Genomic DNA, 19678 nt, shown 5'->3' with positions numbered 1-19678 from the left:
GGGATACATTTACCAGATGCTCCCTTAACTACAGACAGACAGACAGACAAATACAGCACTCAGTTTGCTGTCAGGCATTTGAAACTGAGAATGCCCAATTTGGAAATGTCAGAATTATGTGAAAGTTCTGTTACTGGACCCAGTCTTTGTAGCCAGATTTCATATATTATAAAGAACTGCCAAACCAGAGCAACATTTTATTCGAATGGTTCTGGCTTAGTATATGCCAGCTTTTGAGATTGGGTCCCATTACAGCCATGCTTGAATAAGAATTATTCGAAACGCGGCATCAGGCATCCAGATTACGTGTCGGCTTTTTATGGCTCAGAAAATTTGATGACTTACACTTCAATTTGGACTCTGATATTTGCTTCTATTTTGGAGTAGACACATGGAAAGACTGTAGACTGTGCTTCTATTATGCTTTATTATTGCACCTTGGCCAATTGATTCATATTATATTTGCTGTTATGCTTATATGATTATTATATACTTGCTATTTTGCTTGTGTGTTTATTTTCAGTCAGTGGTTTATTTTCAGTCAGTGGTGTGTTTTTTTTGTTCCTTAAGCCTATTCAGAGGTCAAACACAATGAGGAGCATATTGGCTTATATCATAATACAATACAATCATACAATTACGCAACATAGATAACAAGATGAACCAGAAAAGAATTGTTCCAAAGTGAAACCACTAGGCACAGAATAAAAGTATAAATGAGGCCTCCAAAGATGCAATCACTGCCAAATGATGTTTCACTGATGATAATTTCTGGTCCAGAAAGTGTCTTCCAATGATTGTTTAGCCAAAGCATACAAAGTAGAGCTCTAAACCCCAACCGAAACAATTTAAAACTAACTCTGTAATAATTATTTAAATATAGGTTGATGTTAGGGTTGTCAGCGCTGGGCTCGGAAGTACCTGGAAATTTCTGGGGGTGGAGCCTGAGGAGGGCGGAGTTTTGAGGGGGGAGGGACTTCAGTCGAGTTTAATGCCATAGAACCAACCTTCCAAAGTGGACATTTCCCTGGAGATCAGTTATAATCCCAGGAAATCTCCAGCCACCACCTGGAGGTTGTCAACCCTGATATTAATCACCACCCTTTAATTACTTTATTTTAACTCATTCAACTTTGTTTCAATCACTTGATTCTGCCAGTGAATTTGTTAGTTTGAAACTTAGATAAGAGTTTCAGTTCTATTGTATTTTACTCTCTTTCAAAAACTTTAGAGCAAAACTGTGTCTTGTCTAAAAGTCCATGAGCTGTATAGACAAACCCGTAAATAAATGCAGAATACTGAACATATAAGTATCAGAAAATACAATAGGTATAGAAATACAACTGCATCCCTCTTACGTATTGGCTTAGTTCAGACACGGTGTGAAATCGTGGATTAATTAAACTAACTATGGTTTAGTGTGATTGTCTCAATGGGCACTCCACTAAACTACAGTTACTTAAGGCTCCATCAAACTAGGATCTGAAATTGGTTTATTATCCACAATTAATCTTAACTATGGTTTTGCATGATGTCTGAATGCATACATCCTTGTCTGCTTTCTGGTAGGGTTGTCAGGTCTTACCTGGCTGTTGACGGGGTCTCCCTCTTTGTTCCCTGGAGTTTTCCCCCAGGTTCGCGCACCACGGCTCCCACCCCACTTGCAAAAAGACCCTTTGAAAGGACTTTTTACAAACAGCCTGCGCCCGTGACCTCCCCCTCCCTCCCTCCTGCTGGATTTAAAGGGCCGACCAGCTGAAGCCCTTTAAATCGGGCAAGAGGGGAGGGAAAGGGGTGGCCGGGCCGATGGTTGCTCTTGGGGGCGGGGCTTGGGGGCATCCCCACCAGCCCCGGAATGCCCCCCCAAAATCCCCCCACTGGCGTGAGGAGGGGACCTGGCAACCATAGTTCTACTAATCGCTGCCTCTGCCCAAAGGTGGTATAACCCTATGGCTGGAGTAGTCAATTTATTCACAGAAGCCTTACCTGTCCAGTCGCACCCCAGCACCTCCAAGCGCATCCCGATTCCCGCTGGGGACCATCTTTCCGGATGAACCCTGATGTACTGTGCTGGAACAGGATCAAACCTTCGGACGTCAGGGGTATCATAATGCATGTTTCCTTCGAACATCTTAGAGAGACAAACAGATGTTAAGTATGAAACAGGTTAATATGAAGCTTCCTGGCTTAATGCAGCGTTCTAAAAATGGACTGCAATAGGCCCTTTCAACCTCATTCCTACTTCGTGTTTTACCAAGCAACAGCCACGCCTGCCGAACTAAATTAAGACAACCTGAATGCCGGTTGTTACAAAACAAATTGCTGGAAGAAGCAAAGACAGGAATCCTGAAAAGGAACTTAACGGGAATCATGGGGTAAGTCAGGATGCTATATTTAATGGAACCAACTCTATTTGTTTTGGGTTTTTTTAAAAAAAAAAACAACAACCTTGATTGGATGGTTTTTATATGGCACAAACGTTTCCCCTCAAGCTCAGATATTTTAAAGCCTAAACCAAACTACTCTGAAGTCTGTGTTATTTATACATCCAGGCATAGTATTCTGTCATCGGGTTGAGCTGAGAAAAGGGTGGAGGGAGTGAGAGAACCCTTTACAAGCGTCTAAGAGACTGCCATAAAAAAAAGGAGAAAGATTTAGTACAACCGTTTACCCGCTCACTGCCCCTGAGGCAAGGTCAAAAACCAGCAGGTGAAATCTGCACCAAGATCGGCTTGGAGTATCAGGAAAATGTCTCCTGATCTCAAATGCATAAATGAACAACACAGCCATGCTGCCCAAGGAAACTGGAGACTTTCTCCGAGGGTTTATTAAGCTGAATCCTGCAGTTGCTGGCAACCAGATAATCAACGACATCCCCCATGACTATATTAGTCTCCACAACTGAATGCCGGCCAGGCTATGCTAATTTAATTATAGTTTGCTTTGGCTTGTCCGTTGCAGACAGAATGCTACAAAAGCAGCACAACGAGTTATACACACTCTTGGCGCCGGTTCCATTTGAGCAGGGTAGATCCCACAAAAGCATTACAGTTGCCATGCTGGCAATTTATTCTATGGGGAAACTTGCACCGTGGTTTAGTCATGTTCTGCACTTTGCAGAGCTGGCTATGCAAAGAAGGGTCAGGGAAAAACAATTCCTACAGTACTGTACCTATAATGATAAAGCTAAGGGGAGGGGGTCCCCAGCCTTTTTGTGCTAGTGGGCACCTTTGGCATTCCGGCAGAGGGTGCTGGGCAGGATCACAAAATGGCCGCCACGGGAGGCGGAGCCAATCACAAAATCTCAGGGATCAAGGTTATATAGAACTCTAATAGTAATTCTTCAACATTTCAGGTAAAAGCTCTGTTTAACAGGATTCCTGTTAATCTGCACAGCCAATCAGAAGCCTTCCTGGGGGGAAAGCCCCACCTAGCCCCACCCACTTTCTCAAAGCACTTGGTGGGTGACAGAAAAGGTGTTGGTGGGCATCATGTTGGGTACCCTGGGTTTAGATTGTTACCTTTAATAACATATTTTTAATCTGGAGAGGCCGCCCAGACTCCAAAATCTAGCCGTGTAACTTTGCATCAAGTTCAGACAGTGCTTCCTCCCCTTATTCAACCTCTCTCGCAGGCTTTGGCACCAAACGTGCTTCCTCTTAACCAGATCCTGATCCCAGATAGGCAGAGACTCAGACCTGATCCAGCTTTCCTGATTTCTTGTACAAACAAAATCAGCTCCTGGCTTTCGGTATTTAATACTCCCCTCTCTCTCGCCCCACCCCACCCCCCATTTCCAGAGAAGTCCAAAAGGCATCTCTCTTTGAAGCCACTTGTACCGATTCAAGGAGTAAGCCCTTAGGAACGCGGCCTTGTGTTTTTGTAGGAATTAGACCTTCAAGCCCTCCTGATTTGTTGGATTAAGCTTATTACAAGGATGCAGAAGTTCAGCCAGCAGATAAGAATGGTCATACAGAGGGAAATGGTGCAGAACATTCTTTCCCCTCAAGCGCTCCCTCACACATGGCGCTTACATTCTTCCATCATAGAAGGTGTGTATGCTCACTAGCTTGGAACCCTATAAGGGCACAGCATGAGGCATGGCTTGCTTCTACATTTTTTGGGGGGGGCGGGGATGCTGATTGGTTCAACAAGACAAGAAGAAGACGAAGAAGAGGATGAAGAAGAAGAAGAAGAAGAAGAAGAAGAAGAAGAAGAAGAAGAAGAAGAAGAGCCTGCTTTTCTCTACCTTAAGGGGTTTCAAAGTGGCTTTCAACCGCCTTCCCTTCTTTTCCTCACAACAGGCACTTTGTGAGGCAGGTGGGGCTGAGAGAGTTCTGAGAGAACCCTGACTGGCCCAAGGTCACCCAGCAGGCCCCATGTGTCTCAAAGTGGCTTTCAATCACCTTCCCTTCCTCTCCCCACAACAGGCACTGTGTGATGCAGGTGGGGCTGAGAGAGTCCTCAGAGAACTGTGGACTGGCCCAAGATTGTCCAGAGGGCTTCATGTGGAAGAGTGGAGAATCAAACCCGGTTCTCCAGATTAGAGGCCACCGCTTTTAATAATTAGAGTTGGTTTTTATACCCTGCTTTCCTCTACCTTAAGGAGTCTCAAAGGGCTTACAAACACCTTCCCTTCCTCTCCCCACAACAGGCACCTTGTGAGGCAGGTGGGGCTGAGAGAGCTCTGAGGGAACTGGGACTGGCCCAAGGTCACCCAGTAGGCTTCATGTGGAGGAGTGGGGAATCAAACCCTGTTCTCTGGATTAGAGTCTGCTGCTCTTAACCACTACACCACGCTGGCTCTCTAAAAACACTGGAGCCCTCTCTAGAAGAAATGTTGAGACCCTATGGAAAACCCTGTCTGAGCCAGTGGATTTGTTTGCTGCTCACCCTCTGCCTATATGTATGGACTGGTAACTTCCATTTCAATGTATCTGAAGAATTGTGCATGCACACGGAAGCATATACCTTGAATAAAACTTTGTTGATCTTACAGGTGCCACAGGACTCGAATTTTGAAATGGGAAACGTTTAACTCTGAGGGTTTACAATACTCAAATATTATGCTCTTGTATACACAATCAATGGAAGTTTATAATTACTGTCTGTTGTTTTACTACCGTTTCTGTTCCTCCCCCTCACATTTCTGCAACGATAACTAGAAAAAAAGAAAACAAATGGGCTATTGTCCTGCAACTGATGTTGTTCGAGTGGTCTATTGTATAATCACATCTGCTGGATCTTGAGTCTGAGCAGAGTATATTTCCGTACTTTTCCGAGCTAAGCTACAACATTTTTGGCAATGGCCCCACCCAGCTTGAGGAGAGAGGTGTGCATCCCTTGAGTGGATGGAGCTACGTCTGTGTAACTTCTACTTAATTCAACCTCAATCTCAAAAGAATCTTTCTCCATCTCTTTTGCCCCTTGGTGGAGTCAGGATTACATCTGCACGAAAGGGGCCAGGTCTCTCGCTATAGCTGGAGAACTCCTGTCCTCCCCCCAAAAAAAACTCCTACCACCACTTGACCAGCTGATGGGAAGAAATAGGGAGGGGGTGCTCAACACTGCATCAACGTGCGATGTTACTTCCAGCATGAAACCAGATGTGATAGCATTACAGCTGTGCGATGCTCTAGGATCCACCTTGAGTGGCTGCCTCAATGTGATGATGTCACTTCCCGTTTCACTCTGGAAGTTTGTGCATCGGAGCAATACTGAACAGACTGTCCCTGTGGGCATTCTTCCACTGGGGTGCCAGTTATAGCCGGCATCCCTGGTCCGCCCACTTATTTCTTCATTAGATGATGCAGCGGGATGGCATCTGTTCCCAGGAAGAAGAACGAGCTGAGCACCAGTTACAGGTAAGCAGCCTGTTCTTCTGTCTCTGCATTATGCACACCTATGGGAAATATTAGCAAGCTGACCTCTCTGGTGGAATAAACCGGTGTTGTCATGAAAATAAGATAAAATGTGCTGCTTGGCCAAAGTCTGCATCTTTCCTGGCTCTCACATCCAGGCATAATGCTTCACAAAGATTAATAGCTGAGCCCAAGTTGCTACTCTGCAGAGTTCTAGTAACAGGATGCTGAAAGCAGCAGACGCAGTGGTTCCCCCTTGCCAAGTGTGCTCCAATAGTTCTTGGGAGTGATTGTCATGCCAGTTCACTGCATAGTGTACTTATCAGAGCCATGTTCCAGTGACTGGGGTGCTAAGAAAGATATCCGATTATTTTTACATGATCCGCCATAACAAAGACACAAGCTGGGGGCCTTTTCTAAAGGCAGCAGCTTTATCCATATAGAAAGATATCTGTACTTGCTTGCAGGCTTGTTCAGTCCAAGGTCAGAGGTGCAGAAGTCAGACAAGGCAGACTTGGTGGCTTAGCATCTATTCTACACGTTGCATCCACACCTAACAGCCTCTCTTGGCTGGTTTTATAGCCCCACACCTAAGGGTCATGCTTGCAATCAGTTGCTCGGAAGCAATCCTGCAACTACTCATCTTCATTATCAGCAAACAGCTGGGCCAGGAGGCGTGCGCTTTGCCATCTTGTTTGTAGCTGTGTTCTCAGCCTCCATCTGCGGCGCTCTAAGGGTGTAGGTGATACTGGTGGGGCTGGGAATGGCTAACTGAGATTCACCTGCTGAATCAGGGCTGGAGGGTGTTGGTGGCTCTGCACCAGCTGTTGGCTGTAAATCCTTACAAGACTGCAGCTCATTTTCCTGCTCGTCAGTTTCTGTTAACTCAAGGCTGACTACACGAGGCTTCTCTTCTCCTGAGGAGTCCTTGCTATTGCTGAGCCCTGTCTCACCCATGACAATATGACTCTTTTAGGCACCTAATGAATGTGATAGCTTTTCTGTTTCAAGCAACAGGTTTTGGAAGTAGATGAGTTTTGGAATTAGATGGAATCTTGATACCGTTGTCTTGGTGGTGGTAGAGAGATAAAGGAATGGCATGCACAGTGTACTCACTGGCTGAACAAATAACAGCTACGAGAACTGCCCCTTCAAAAGGCAGGGGAGACACACTGTTAACATCTTGAAGGGGGTTTCATAAGCTTCAAGATAAATAAATGCAAGTTCTACAAAGGAGCAGGTTTCTTTATACATCTGTTTCAGTCTAAGTTGAGAGAAAAGAGATGGGCCTGTGATGGCTGGGTAGGATGCTAATATGGCCACTCCGGGGGGGGGGGAGACTCATTGGGGAAATCCTTCAAAGTCTAAGAGGAACAAGTATTCCAAACCCAAAGTGACAGAACAATTTAATAGATTCTAGCTGTATGACTCAGTGAACAGGTGGATGATCCACTTCGAGACGAACGTAGCATGCAGGGCTTTTAGGAGAACCTCCTGGAACTGGATTTATTGATCCTGGAGAGAATTATTCACTGTGCCATGAGCTCAGTGTGTTAATCTCCAGATGCAGTATTTTGAGCTAAGAGGTCTCTGGCCAAAATGGGGTCAACAGGATACAATTCATATTATCCTGCACTATTTTGTTGAAATCCCAAGGTACGAGTGATAGGGAAAGGAACCATCTATAGAAGTTCATCTGATCAAAGAGACATGACCTCTCCCTGGCTCTACTGTAATAGTTGGTACACTTGGCATTGATCATGGAAACAGGGAACAAAGGAATGTCAGAAAGAAGCAAGCTTTAGCTCACAGATTCTTAAAGTTCCTCACAATGCTACTGTTGTGGAAGCTGAGGAAGAAATGAGTGGAAAGGCACAGCCACTTGAGGCACGCGCATTGGGAGTCTCTCTGTTTTGGTGCTGGTTCTAGCTTAGCTCTGGAAGACACTGAAGGAAGCTGTGTGCAAACTCAAGATCACACAGATGTTCCTTCACAAAGGAACAAAAGAAGAAGAAAAGAAGAGATTGGATTTATACCCCGCCCTTCACTACCCAAAGGTGTTTCAGAGCGGCTTACAAACTCCTTTCCCTTCCCCTCCCCACAACAGACACCCTGTGAGGTAGGTGGGGCTGAGAGAACTCTTGACAGAAACTGTTCTTTTTCAAGAACAGCTGTGCCAGAGTTATGGCTTGCCCAAGGTCATCCAGCCAGGTGCAAGTGGAGGAGTGGGGAATCAAACCCGGTTCTCCCAGATTAGAGCAGCCCTTCTCCCTACATCTACCCTGGTATAGTTGGTTCTTTCTCATCAGTCCCATTCATTCTGTTGCACATGGAGACAGACACCCAATTCTGAATGAGGTGGCACGCTTATGTTTAGTCTACACAGTGAACATTGTCTAGGTCACCTACACACCAAAAACTGCGCTCCATGACATGTTAGTTTTCTATATGCAAGAATTCTTTGTAAGATGGAGCACTCCATCCTGAGATCCTCCCCCCCCACACACAAATATATGGCAGTATTCAGGCCTTAGACATGGGGTCCAAGAGCAAATGGACTATTTCCTTCATGTTTCCCCCAAACCTATGTTCTCACTGGGAGTGGTCTTAACCAATGGGCTGGAGGAGCAGCTGCCTTGGGCCTTACCTCTCATGTCCCTGCCCCCCGATGGAAGGGGAGACAACAGCTCAGCAGCAATGGCTTCTCGCACCCACCCCACCTGGGTCTCAGGCACTCTACAAGGTGGCGGCTCACGTCCAACCCATCTGAGGCCTGGGCAGCCAGCTTCTGGTGGCAGCAGTGTCTCCTATCCACCACCTCACCCAGGACAAGGGCCACTCCTTGCTTAGACCCAGAGATGCCATTCCTCAGTTGGGGGCAGGGGATCCCCTGGTGTTTCAGGCTCCTGCCCATCGCTGGGCAGCTTGGGGAAATCCCGCCCCCAAACATGGTATGCTGATGTCATGCAGAAGTGACATCATCATGCTGGTGACACTCTGTTTCAGGGGCAAAATTCTATGGTTTGAGGGTGCTTTTACCATAGAGTCCACCCAAAACCAGACTGTTGCTGCAGGACACTGCGAACGTGATGACCCCACTTCCGCGTGATGCTAGCACACTGAGGCGTTCCGCCCCCACTCTGAAAAGTCCCTCCCCCTCCCCTGCCGGTACAATCACTGGATCTGGCAACCCTACTTGGACCCCGGCGGCAGGCTTGGAGGGGGATGGTAGTGATTCTGGGGCCCCATCATGGATTTTTGTCCTGGGCTCCAGAATCACCAAAACTATCTCCGTTCTCACCCAGATGGTTAGTGCCAACAAAGAAAGGAAGAAAGCTCTCATCGAGGCGCCAGCAGTTCCACATTTGTTCCTTCCGGAAAGTCCTACCTTAGGTTGCATCGTCTTGGGGTCTTGTATAAATTCCCAGTCCTTCCCATTCAAGCTGTAAGCCACTTTAAACTTTCTCACAAAGGCTCGGGCTTCTGCCACACTGATGCTGTCCCCTCCACGAGCTCCTTGGATAATCACCCCTTTCACGTTCTTCGGGACTCCCAGGTCTACTTGCAGCCACTCCTCCCCGGGCTGTGCTTGAGGTATGCGCGGGAACCATCCTGAGCGGCTGCTGACGAGGCGTGCTACACTGGGGGCCCAGTGATATTCTCTGATCGAGGAAGCTGAGATCTGGGAGTCCGGGATGAGCCCAGAAAGCATCCCCAACATGTTCGAGCAGGGCGAATCTGCGCAGAAAAGAAAGGGGCGGGGGCATGAGTGGCTAAAACACAATAACAGGCTTAAGATGTAAGTACCAAAACAGCACAGGAGGAGTAACAGCCCACTGCAGCTAACGGCTAGGTATGAAATGTCAAAACACTTAAACCAGCTGTGCTTTGCTTTATAACAGCTATCACGGGCTGCAGGGGCCCCTCAATGGACGCTCGGTACATCCTTACTATGGCAGCCGCCATACAAATTGCTCGCTGCTTCCAGCTAGCTTTGCTTCCCCCAGCCCCCAATCCCCTAAGTCAATGGAAAAACATCAGGACCATAACAGGATCCTGGCTGCTGCTCCAGGCCTCTTTTAAAAATAAATACTGGTTAAGTCCATTTAAATGAGAGATAAAGCACAACTGGAGGCAATAATATTGAACAGTGCAGATGAGACGGTGGCTCAGATGTCCTTCCCATATGGTGGCAACATACCACTGAAGCCACGGCCTGATGTGCAGAATGGGGAGGGGGAGGGGCCAGGCCTGCAACTATTCCAGCAAGTCTCTGCAGTATAAATTATGACCCCAGTGCAGAATTTTTGGGTAATTCTTCGAACTGCAGGATGAGCTCCCTCTAAGCTGTGGAGTCTTGTGAGGGAAAAAAATCTACTTTAAAATCATCACTAGAATATTGTTATGCTGATAGGCCACAGTAACAATAGGCGTAGCAGGTTCTTGGAATCCTCAACTTTCATTTAAAAAGCCAGTCTTTAGCTACACCTGTTGTTATAACAGTATATCAATATGATGATATTCTAGTGCCATTTTTTTAAATTGCCAAAGCCCTGGTGGCCCGGAGGAGTGAGGATTGAACTTCTGGGAGATTGGGGCAAGGAAACTGGCCATGAGGAAGTTTCGCTGCTGCTGTGCTTTACGCCCAGACTCACCAGCAACAGGGAAACCACGAAATACTATCCCTGTGTGGAAGCTACCTTTCTCTCAATGGGTGATTCCACACTAGACCTTAAATCCTGGGTCAACCCTGTCCCCGAACTTACATTCTGCACTACACTTGAGTTCACCCCTGTAACTATCTTGGGGTATTTTCTGTTTCCACATTACATGGAGGTCACCCCAGTTTCGCCCCACACTTGTCCCGAGATAAACAGATGCTGTTATAACCAGGGATAGATGCAAGGTATTGTGTCGCGAGTTGAACTGTGATAAAACCAGGGGTGAGATCCAAGTGCGGAAAGGACCAATGAGCACTGAAGCAGTCAGACTAGAGTTAAAGTGAGGTACTGCATGTGCAAATTGGCACTGTGTCTATTACTAAAGCAATGAGAATATTTTCTCTTTTCTTTTTTTGCAGGAAATGGCAGCTCTCAGTAGATGCACATTTTGCTCTCATGCTCACATACTGGAGATCTTGAAGGAACATTTCCTCAGGTCATATTGGACAGTAACTGGGAAGAGAAGGGGAATCACAGTTCCTCTTCCGACTGGTACCTTTGGCATGGTCCATATTCCTTTCTTTTGCCTTCTCTATGTGCCATATCATAATCAAGGTGATACGAGGTGATACATCCAAGCAATGGATTACATCTCATCGGCAATACTGACTGCATCTAGGGATCTCTTTCTCTCCTGCTGTCACACTGTTATCCTGCCTTTCTTCCAAAGGAGCAGCCCAAATAGCCCAGCTTAGCCTGAGCTTGTTGAAATTTGGTACCTAAGCAGGGTCAGCCACAGTCAGTACTTGGATGGGAGACCACCAAGGAAGGTGGGGGGGCTACATGAAGGAAAGCAAGGGCAAAGCTCCTCTTGTCTCGGCCTGGAATGCCCCATGGACTGCCACAAGCAGGTTGTGACTCCATGGCACGTTCTTCTTCTAAAGAGCTCAGGATAGTATACACAGCACTCCACCACATTATAATCAGGGCTTTTTTGGTAGAAAAAGTCCAGCAGGAACTCATTAGCATAATAGGCCACACCCAGCAGCAGAAACACATTAGCATGTTAGACCACACCCCTGATTGCACCACTCATTGGCATATTAGGCCACACCCTGTGTTACCAGAAGTGTGGTCATCCAGCCACACCCACCTTTTGCTTCTTATTCTGTTTAGGTTGTTTGTTGTCAAAACCCAGGGCTTTTTTTGTTGCAGGAACTCCTTTGCATGTTAGGCCACACACCCCTAATGTAGCCAATCCCAATGAGTTTCTACTGCTGGGTGTGACCTGTTATGCTAATGAGTTCCTGCTGGGTGTGGCCAACTTGGGAGCCAGCCAGAACTCCGTTCCTGTGCGTTCCTGCCCAAAAATAGCCCTGATTATAATAATGTGTCAAATAATAATTCCCCTATTGGCTTTCCTGCCCAAAAATAGCCCTGATTATGTGTCAAATAATAATTCCCCTATTGGCCGGTTGTTCTAATAAGAAGAGTCAGCCTTTATCTTGCTGCCTGCATTGGAAATGTGCTAATATGTTGTCCCAGTAAATCTTACAGCCATTTATATGGTAGCTAAGAACTATTATGCTCCATATTACAGGAGGGACATGGTGCTAAGGCTGAGAGCAGGACCCAAGAATGGGGTTGGCATGGGTACATTTCACCAGAACCCGGGGACATTTGGTGTATGGGGCAGGCCTTTGTGCCAGGGCCAGAGAGAGTCCCGGGTGAGAGAACTGTAGCATACCTGGTGAGTTCATGACTAAATGGAGTTTTGAACTGGGGACTTCACAGCTCATTCACGTTCTACATTTACGTAAAAACAATTGAATTCATAGGTATAGAGAACCCTTTCCTGGGTGTAAGTCATATTGAATAGACCTGGGTAGGGTTCTCAGTAGGCCCAAGCAGGGCGGCACTATTAGTGGCAGTACATGTAAAAAGGATGCAGTTGATCACAAGAAAGCCTAATGCAATTTTAAGCTGCATTAACAGAAATCGTCATATCCAAAAAGTAACGATTCCTTCTGCTCTGTTCTGCACTAGTCAGACTTCATGCAGAATACCGTCTCCAGTTCTGGGCATTTGCACTCCGAGAAAAAGGAAGACAAACTGGGACTGGTTCAGAGGAGAGCAACAAAGATGGTCAGGAATCTGGAAAGTCCTGTGCGAGAGAGGCTTAATGAACTGGGTAACAATAGCCTGGAGAACACTAGACTGCGAGGAGACATGAGAACTCTTTAAATACCTGACGGCTGTCACATGTCTCTGCTGCTCCATAGGCCAAGAGCACATCTAATGGGCTTAAGTTCCTGGAGGGTAGATTTTAGCCAGAGATTAAGAGAAAACTTCCTGACAGTAAAGAGCAGTTCAACAAAAGAACCCATCACATAGGGGACAGTGGGCACGCTCTACCTGCCTGGAGGATTCTAAGCAGAGAAGGCAGAGCTGTCTATAAGGGAAGGCTTTCATTTGGGATTTCCTGTATTGAGTCTGAGTAGCTGACCTATATGGCCCCTTACAACCCGATAATTCTTTGGCACACCACCCTCTATTATGGAACAAAAGAGAAAAAGCCTCAGTGGAGCTATATGCAGCGTGAGTGCTATGTGCCTAGACTAGATGGCATCTGGTGGCCTCCCAAACCCGCCGATCTATAAAGTCATGTTATCAGTTGAGCGCACCACTGTCAGTAGCACTCCAGGTAATTTCAGCTGTGACATGGGGGTTGCAGCTGGAGTGAAGTTTAAACGTTTTAATGACTCGACATTCACCGGTTTTGGGACCCTATTCGGGCGGAAAGGGGGCATATAGGCATATAACTTTCTAAGCAAATAAATAAGTTTTTGCATCGACAAGCAGACTCCGAGATGGGCTATGTGTCAGACGCAGGGAAATCTGGATCAGCAAAGACAAGGCATCCAAACATGCACACCTGTGATGCGGCAGCCGTAAAGCTCCAATCGGAGGGCAATCCCGGTGTGCCAGAGCTGGGGCCGGATCCGTACAAACCGAGTCAACACGGGAGCGTGGAGTTTGTTGAGAACCACTTCCGAAGCGTCAGTGTTGGCCTGGAATACCTAGAAAGGGAGAACAACCAAAAATTCAGCTTTCTGTGTGTGTAATGTCACAGCTGCCTTACAGCGATCCCAGCAATTTAGTTTTACCCTTTCCTAATTAATACAGAGAGAAAGGGGAACGTAAGTATAAAAGGCACCTGTCCCAGTGGTAGCACATAATGACAGAGAGGAGAATGGGTTAGGTCAGACCCCCCCCCCCACCTCGCCTATCCCTTTAGCAGGCTCAACAGATAGAAAAAGTGATGTTCTCCCAATTGATTTCTCCCAGTCAGGCTGCTGTTAAAGGCACAGAGTAGGGTGTGTGTGTTTTTTCTTGCCATTTGGCAACCACTAAGTACAAGCGATGGACCCTCCACTCTGTCCTTTTTGGTGATGACAACGATAGAAATACGATCTCAGGCAAAATCAATTAAACAGAAAGCGCTTCTGGAGTTTGGATGGACAAGTCTGAAACACCCTTGGCACAATTCCTAGGAGAACAGAACGTTCAAAACGCTCCTAACCCCCCCCCCACAAACCCCTAGATCTCATCTGCCTGAAACAGAGCATACAAGCAGAAACTAGCAGTATGGGTTGAACTAATGACTTTACGCGTCCGTACTTCACTTTCAATATTTACAACGTGGGCGTAGTAATGATCATTCCCTTTTTTTCAACGGCGCTGATGCAGATTCATAGCTGCTTGTTCATATCTGGTTACTGAAGTCTCGTGGTTTCCTCCATGCAAGTCACACTTTCTCCAAAGAGAAGCAAACCACTCACTTCCTTTATACGCACAGCCCAGATATAAAACATTTTTTTTAAAAAAAACCCAAGACCTTCATTTGGTGCAACGTATGTTGCAGTATTATTCAAACAAACTGCTGTCTCGCCAGATGGCCATAATCAATAATTACCATATGGGCCTTACATTTCTCCCTCCCCCTTCTTCCTTCCATTATTTTAATCGCTTGGTAAAATGTCAGCGAATTTTGTTTCTGTCTTTGTCTTTGATATAACAGGGTGGGACAAGAGGGAAAGCCAAAAAAAAAGTTCAGGAAAGGAAACTGCCGCTGCTGTTCCGGGGCGCTCAAGTCTTTGGGGGTGGAGCCAACCATCTTCAAAGGAGCCTTCCACCAGCTGAAGGAATTCTACTCCAATTCAAGGGGTTTGTCCTCCAAAGGGAAGGGCCGCTTAAGTTGGACAAAGACCTCAGGCTTTGCTCAGTGGAGTGGGAGAACAGGGGTAAGGTCCACCCCAGTGATCCCCATACAAAGTGAGACGCTTCCTTTGTGTAGCAGCCCCAACCGCGCCCAAACCAGCCTGATCTCATCAGAGCTTGGAAGCTGAGCAGGGTTGGTCCTTGGGTGGGAGACAACCAAGGAAGACCTCGCAGAGGAAGACAATGGCAAACCTCTTATGCTCGTCTCGTGCCTTGACAACCCCGTGAGGTGGAACTTCATGGGGCTGCCATGAGTCGGTTGCAACTCAAGGGTGCAACACGTTACCTTCTGCTTTTTTTTTTTGAATGCCAGAATGTAGTGTCCTCGTAATTAATGTATCGTTTATTTATTTAATGAATTCGTTTAATTTATATCCCGCCCTCCCTGCCGAGGCAGGCTCAGAGCGGCTCACGTACAATATAAAACAATTAAAACAGAATGAGATAAAAAACAAAGCAATACAATTATAGATTGTGTTTCAAGCCAGTGAACATCTCTCCTCCTATGTTGCCAGGGCCGAACATTGAGATAGCAATTGCAGATTCTCCACTGTCACCCTTCTGGGTTAGAGCACTACAACCAAGAGAAAGAGAACCATCTATGTAGAGGCTGCCCACCCTTGGGAATGCCCTCATGTTGGAAGGCCACAGGCCACCACCCCCTGGCTGCCTTTCAGCAGCAGTTGAAAATACACCTATTGGGACAAGCCCAGAGCTGAGTATTTTACATCCTCCTTGGGTAGTAGTGTTTTGGTGCTGACTGCTAGCTTGCACCCTGATGGCTGTCATGTTTATTGATGGTGTCGTACTGTTTGGCTTTACTGTTAAGCCACCTCAAGCACATTGCGGAAAGCCAGGGTACGACTATTCCAAGTAAATAAATGAATTCCACTTTGTCCTCTGCTCCGCTAAGTGCAGAAAGTCTCTGAGGAGTTCGCATTCAGCCTTCCCCACCCTCTCCCCTATGCAGAATCTAAGTCCAATGCTGACTGTGCATTAACTAGTGCTGACTGTCAAGCAGAAGTTAAACTGCTTAATCCCGGAGTCTTGGGATTCAGGACGAGGCGCTGTTTGAAGGTCCAGAGCATTTCCCTGATATTCCAGGGGAGCTGGCCTTAAAGGGATAATACAGATGTTTCCTGGGTTTGGAATAATTAACGGCAGTTATCTTGGGGCAGATGGAGTTTGCCAGAGCCTATGTATCACAAGCACAGTGTCCTCTACGTGAACTTACTCTCGGCAAGAATGTATGGGATAGCCATTCCCCAGCATGAAGCGTGGGAAGAGAGGCACGGAGAGATCGTAGCAGGCGGTTTTTGCGGGCCTCTGGGCAAGAGGCTAGTCCCACTTAGCCCTTAAGCACATGAAAGCCCCCTCAAGGATGTACAGTGCTTAGGCTCGGCCAAATGTCACTGTCGATGCTGGCCATGCACGCAGGCAAAGTAGAGCTGTTATCAGGGTAGTAAAGGTAAAGGCTTCCCTTGCTCGAAAGCCAGTCGAATCCGACTCTAGGGATGCGGTGCTCATCTCCGTTTCCGAGCCTAAGAGCCAGCGCTGTCTGAAGACATTTCCGTGGTCATGTGGCTGGCATGACTAGACGCCAAGGCGCACGGAACGCTGTTACCTTCCCACCGAAGCGGTACCTATTTATCTACTTGCAGTTTCTTGCTTTCGAACTGCTAGGTTGGCAGGAGCTGGGACCAGAGACGGGAGCTCACTCCGTCATGCGGCACTCGGTCTCAAACTGTTGAACTACCGACCTTCCAGTCCGCAGTTCAGTGTCTTAACCACTTGAGCCACTGCAGCCCCTCCGTAAAGGGTACAATCAGATATGATTACCCCTGGAAAAGTCAGAGGGAATAAACATATACCTTCAGATCTTTAGCTGGGTATGTACTTGGCCCAGGAGAGGAGACGTTCTTCACAAACTCCTTTCATGGAGTTCGGGGACTTGTTATTAACTTTCCTTGAAAAGCACAAGCCTGCAGGGAGGACTCGTTAATGCGTCTCTCTTGGAGTCCGGCATGTTGATGCATGGAGATGGCATTAGCAGACAAGAGAATAATTCAGCGCTAAAATCCATGACGGCGACTTCCCCGTGTTAACAGCAGTGGCGCAGCCGGGGCAAGTGGCACACAGTGGTAAACCCCCTGCCTTAAGTAGAGCGGTGTTAAGTGATAGGGTAGGAAGGAAGCCCTTGCCTGCAAATCTGTGTGGATAATTGGGATTTGGAGCAGACTTAGAGCCAAACAGAAATGCTAATCCAGAGAATATAGATCATGCTGGTACCGTTTAGAAACACAGCATGGTTGATGGGTTTTTAATATCCTACTTTATCCCTGCAGACCCCCCTTTCCCCCCTTCTCCCCTTGCTCAGCAAGTCACCAAATACCCTTTTCCCAGCAGGAAGGCTGGAAGCATCAGTGTCTGCTGTGAGTGGCCCTCATGTGTGCCAGTATCAGGGAATGCGTGTATATTTCAACACCAAAGGAAAAGCCCACTGCTTTGTGTCAACCCACAAAGCTGATCTGTAGCGGGTCATCCAAGAACCAAAAAGAAACCCTCACCTGGCCCGTACCCCTGACCTTGCTTCGTTCTCTCTTTTGATCCCACTCTGCCGCTCTCTCAACTTCTGCTTCAGTCCCTTCCGTCTCCAAACACACATGTAGGTGTCGCTGAAATTTATCTCCCCCCGCACCTCGGCCACCTTCGCCTCTGATTTGTTCCATATGGCGACTGCGGCCTACTCTGGCTGGATTCCTTAGTATCGTCTATAACTTAACATCAAATAAAGCTCCAAAGTATTCCAGTTCTTACGCTATTCTAATTATTTAAATATATTGTTCAAAGCAATTAGTACACAAGCAGGTTAAGGATTTGAAGGAAACTTTACAATCCCAGAATAGACTTCACGATTCCAAAGTGGAGAAAAGACTTCACGATTACAAACTCGAAAAGCGCAAATGTCCACAGAGCAAGTGCGCAGCTCATCATTTATTGTTTGCCTCAAGTCTTAAGGACTGGATTTACTCGCTCTATGGACATTTGTGCTTTTCCAATTTGGAATTGTGAAGTCTATGCTGGGATTGTAAAGTTTCCAAATTCTTAACCTGTTTGTGTACTAATTGCGTTGAATATTATATTTAAATAATAAGAATAGCTTAAGAACTGGAATACTTTGGAGCTTTATTTGATGTTGTATAAGTTTATATTTTAAGTTATATATGGTCTACACTAATTCATCAGTTTCCTTAAATTGTTGTACAGATTCCTTAGCAGGCACACTTGTTCTGCTTTTAGCCAGTGTGCAAACGATGGGGGATTGATTCTTACTCTGAAGCGGGGTGTGTGTGTGTGTGTGTGTGTGTGTACACGCCAAACTTTAGAAACTCACACCTTTGTGAGGGAAAGGTACAGCGTGGTGGCCGGAAGTTTTACAACTGTACCTTTTTCTTTTTTTCCCTAAAAACCTGCCTCCTTACAGCAAGGCTAAACGACAGCCCTCGGGTTACCTCTGATAAGACTCTTATTTCAAAGAGAAAAAGTGTGAAACAGCCTTTACACGCTGAACCACCTCTTCAGGCTACGTTCCTTCATTACGTTCAGGGGGGATTCAGCCAGGTGCTTAATCGTATGCCTAATTCCAAACAGATGGGCACGGCCTTGAAGATTTCTTTTTAGCCTTGTGCTTTTCCTGCAGAAATTGGAAGGAATTAGGGACGTGTAACTTGCAATAAAAATACAAGCGGAGCACTCCTAGGCAGATGGTGTCATTTTTAAAGGCCGGGGACCAAAGTAATGTTAGCTAAGGCTTTGCCCTTTCCCTAGCAATAACAGTCTCCTCGCTACTGCACAGACAGAGTAATACAGAATACAACCTCCAAACTGAATTACTTCTGGTATTTCTTTCGAGGGCTCTAAACGGCAACAATATTACCTCCTACATTCTACGCAGCTTTAGAATCTTGGCTGATCCTCTTTCGGTGCTTCGGCCATGAACCAATGACTCAAAATACTGCCTCCCCCTGAGATCTTCTTTTGGTCACATTTCCTATATTTGGTCCTGTGGCTCAGTCAAGATGTAAATAAGTTTATAGAGCCCACACCATTGATGATAAGAACATAAGAGAAGCCAATGTTGGATCAGGCCAATGGCCCATCCAGTCCAACACTCTGTGTCACACAGTGGCCAAAAATACCAGGTGCCATCAGGAGGTCCAGCAGTGGGGCCAGGACACTAGAAGACCTCCCACTGTTGCCCCCCTCACCCCAAGCACCAAGAATGCAGTGCATCACTTGCCCCAGTCTGAGAGTTCCTCTCTATAGCTTGTGGCTAATAGCCACTGATTGACCTCTGCTCCAGATGTTTTTCCAATTTCCTCGTGAAGCTGTCCATGCTTGTAGCTGCCACCACCTCCTGTGGCAGTGAATTCCATGTGTGAATCACTCTTTGGGTGAAGAAGTACTTCCTTTTATCTGTTCTAACCCGACTGCTCAGCAATTTCATGGAGTGCCCACGAGTTCTTGTCTTGTGAGAAAAGTACTTCTTTCTCTACCTGCTCTATCCCATGCAACTTGTTTGATCATGTCAAACCCCAGTCATCATTTCTCCAAGCTAAAGAGCCCCAAGCGCTTTAACCTTTCTTCATAGTTCCAACCCTTTTATCATTCTAGTTGCCCTTTTCTGCACTTTTTCCAATGCTTTAATATCCTTGCTGAGGTATGGTGACCAGAATTGTACACTGTATTCCAAATGAGATCACACCATCGGTTTATACAGGGGCATTATGATACTGGCTGATTTGTTTTCCATTCCCTTCCTAATAATCCCCAGCACAGCGTTGGCCTTTTTTATTGCAGTTGTACACTGTCTCG

General features: G+C 46.5%; 1 protein-coding gene across 2 annotated transcripts in view; it reads right to left on the bottom strand.

Moving 5' to 3' along the window:
• Nucleotides 1-19678, bottom strand: part of NRP2 (neuropilin 2) — a 292663-nt gene that overhangs the window by 119181 nt on the left and 153804 nt on the right. For both annotated transcript variants that reach the window (XM_015416007.1, XM_015416008.1), the window contains exons 8-10: nt 13458-13602; nt 9250-9599; nt 1987-2131 (exon numbers count right to left, since the gene is read on the bottom strand). In XM_015416007.1, the coding sequence (XP_015271493.1) occupies nt 1987-2131; nt 9250-9599; nt 13458-13602 (640 nt within the window). The remainder of the gene's footprint in view (nt 1-1986; nt 2132-9249; nt 9600-13457; nt 13603-19678) is intronic.

This window comes from Gekko japonicus, unplaced genomic scaffold, assembly GCF_001447785.1.
Source record: "Gekko japonicus isolate JY-2015 unplaced genomic scaffold, Gekko_japonicus_V1.1 scaffold123, whole genome shotgun sequence".
Taxonomy (NCBI): domain Eukaryota; kingdom Metazoa; phylum Chordata; class Lepidosauria; order Squamata; family Gekkonidae; genus Gekko; species Gekko japonicus.
The sequence above is the reverse complement of the archived record's forward strand: the minus strand, read 5'-3'. Positions and strand labels throughout refer to the sequence as shown.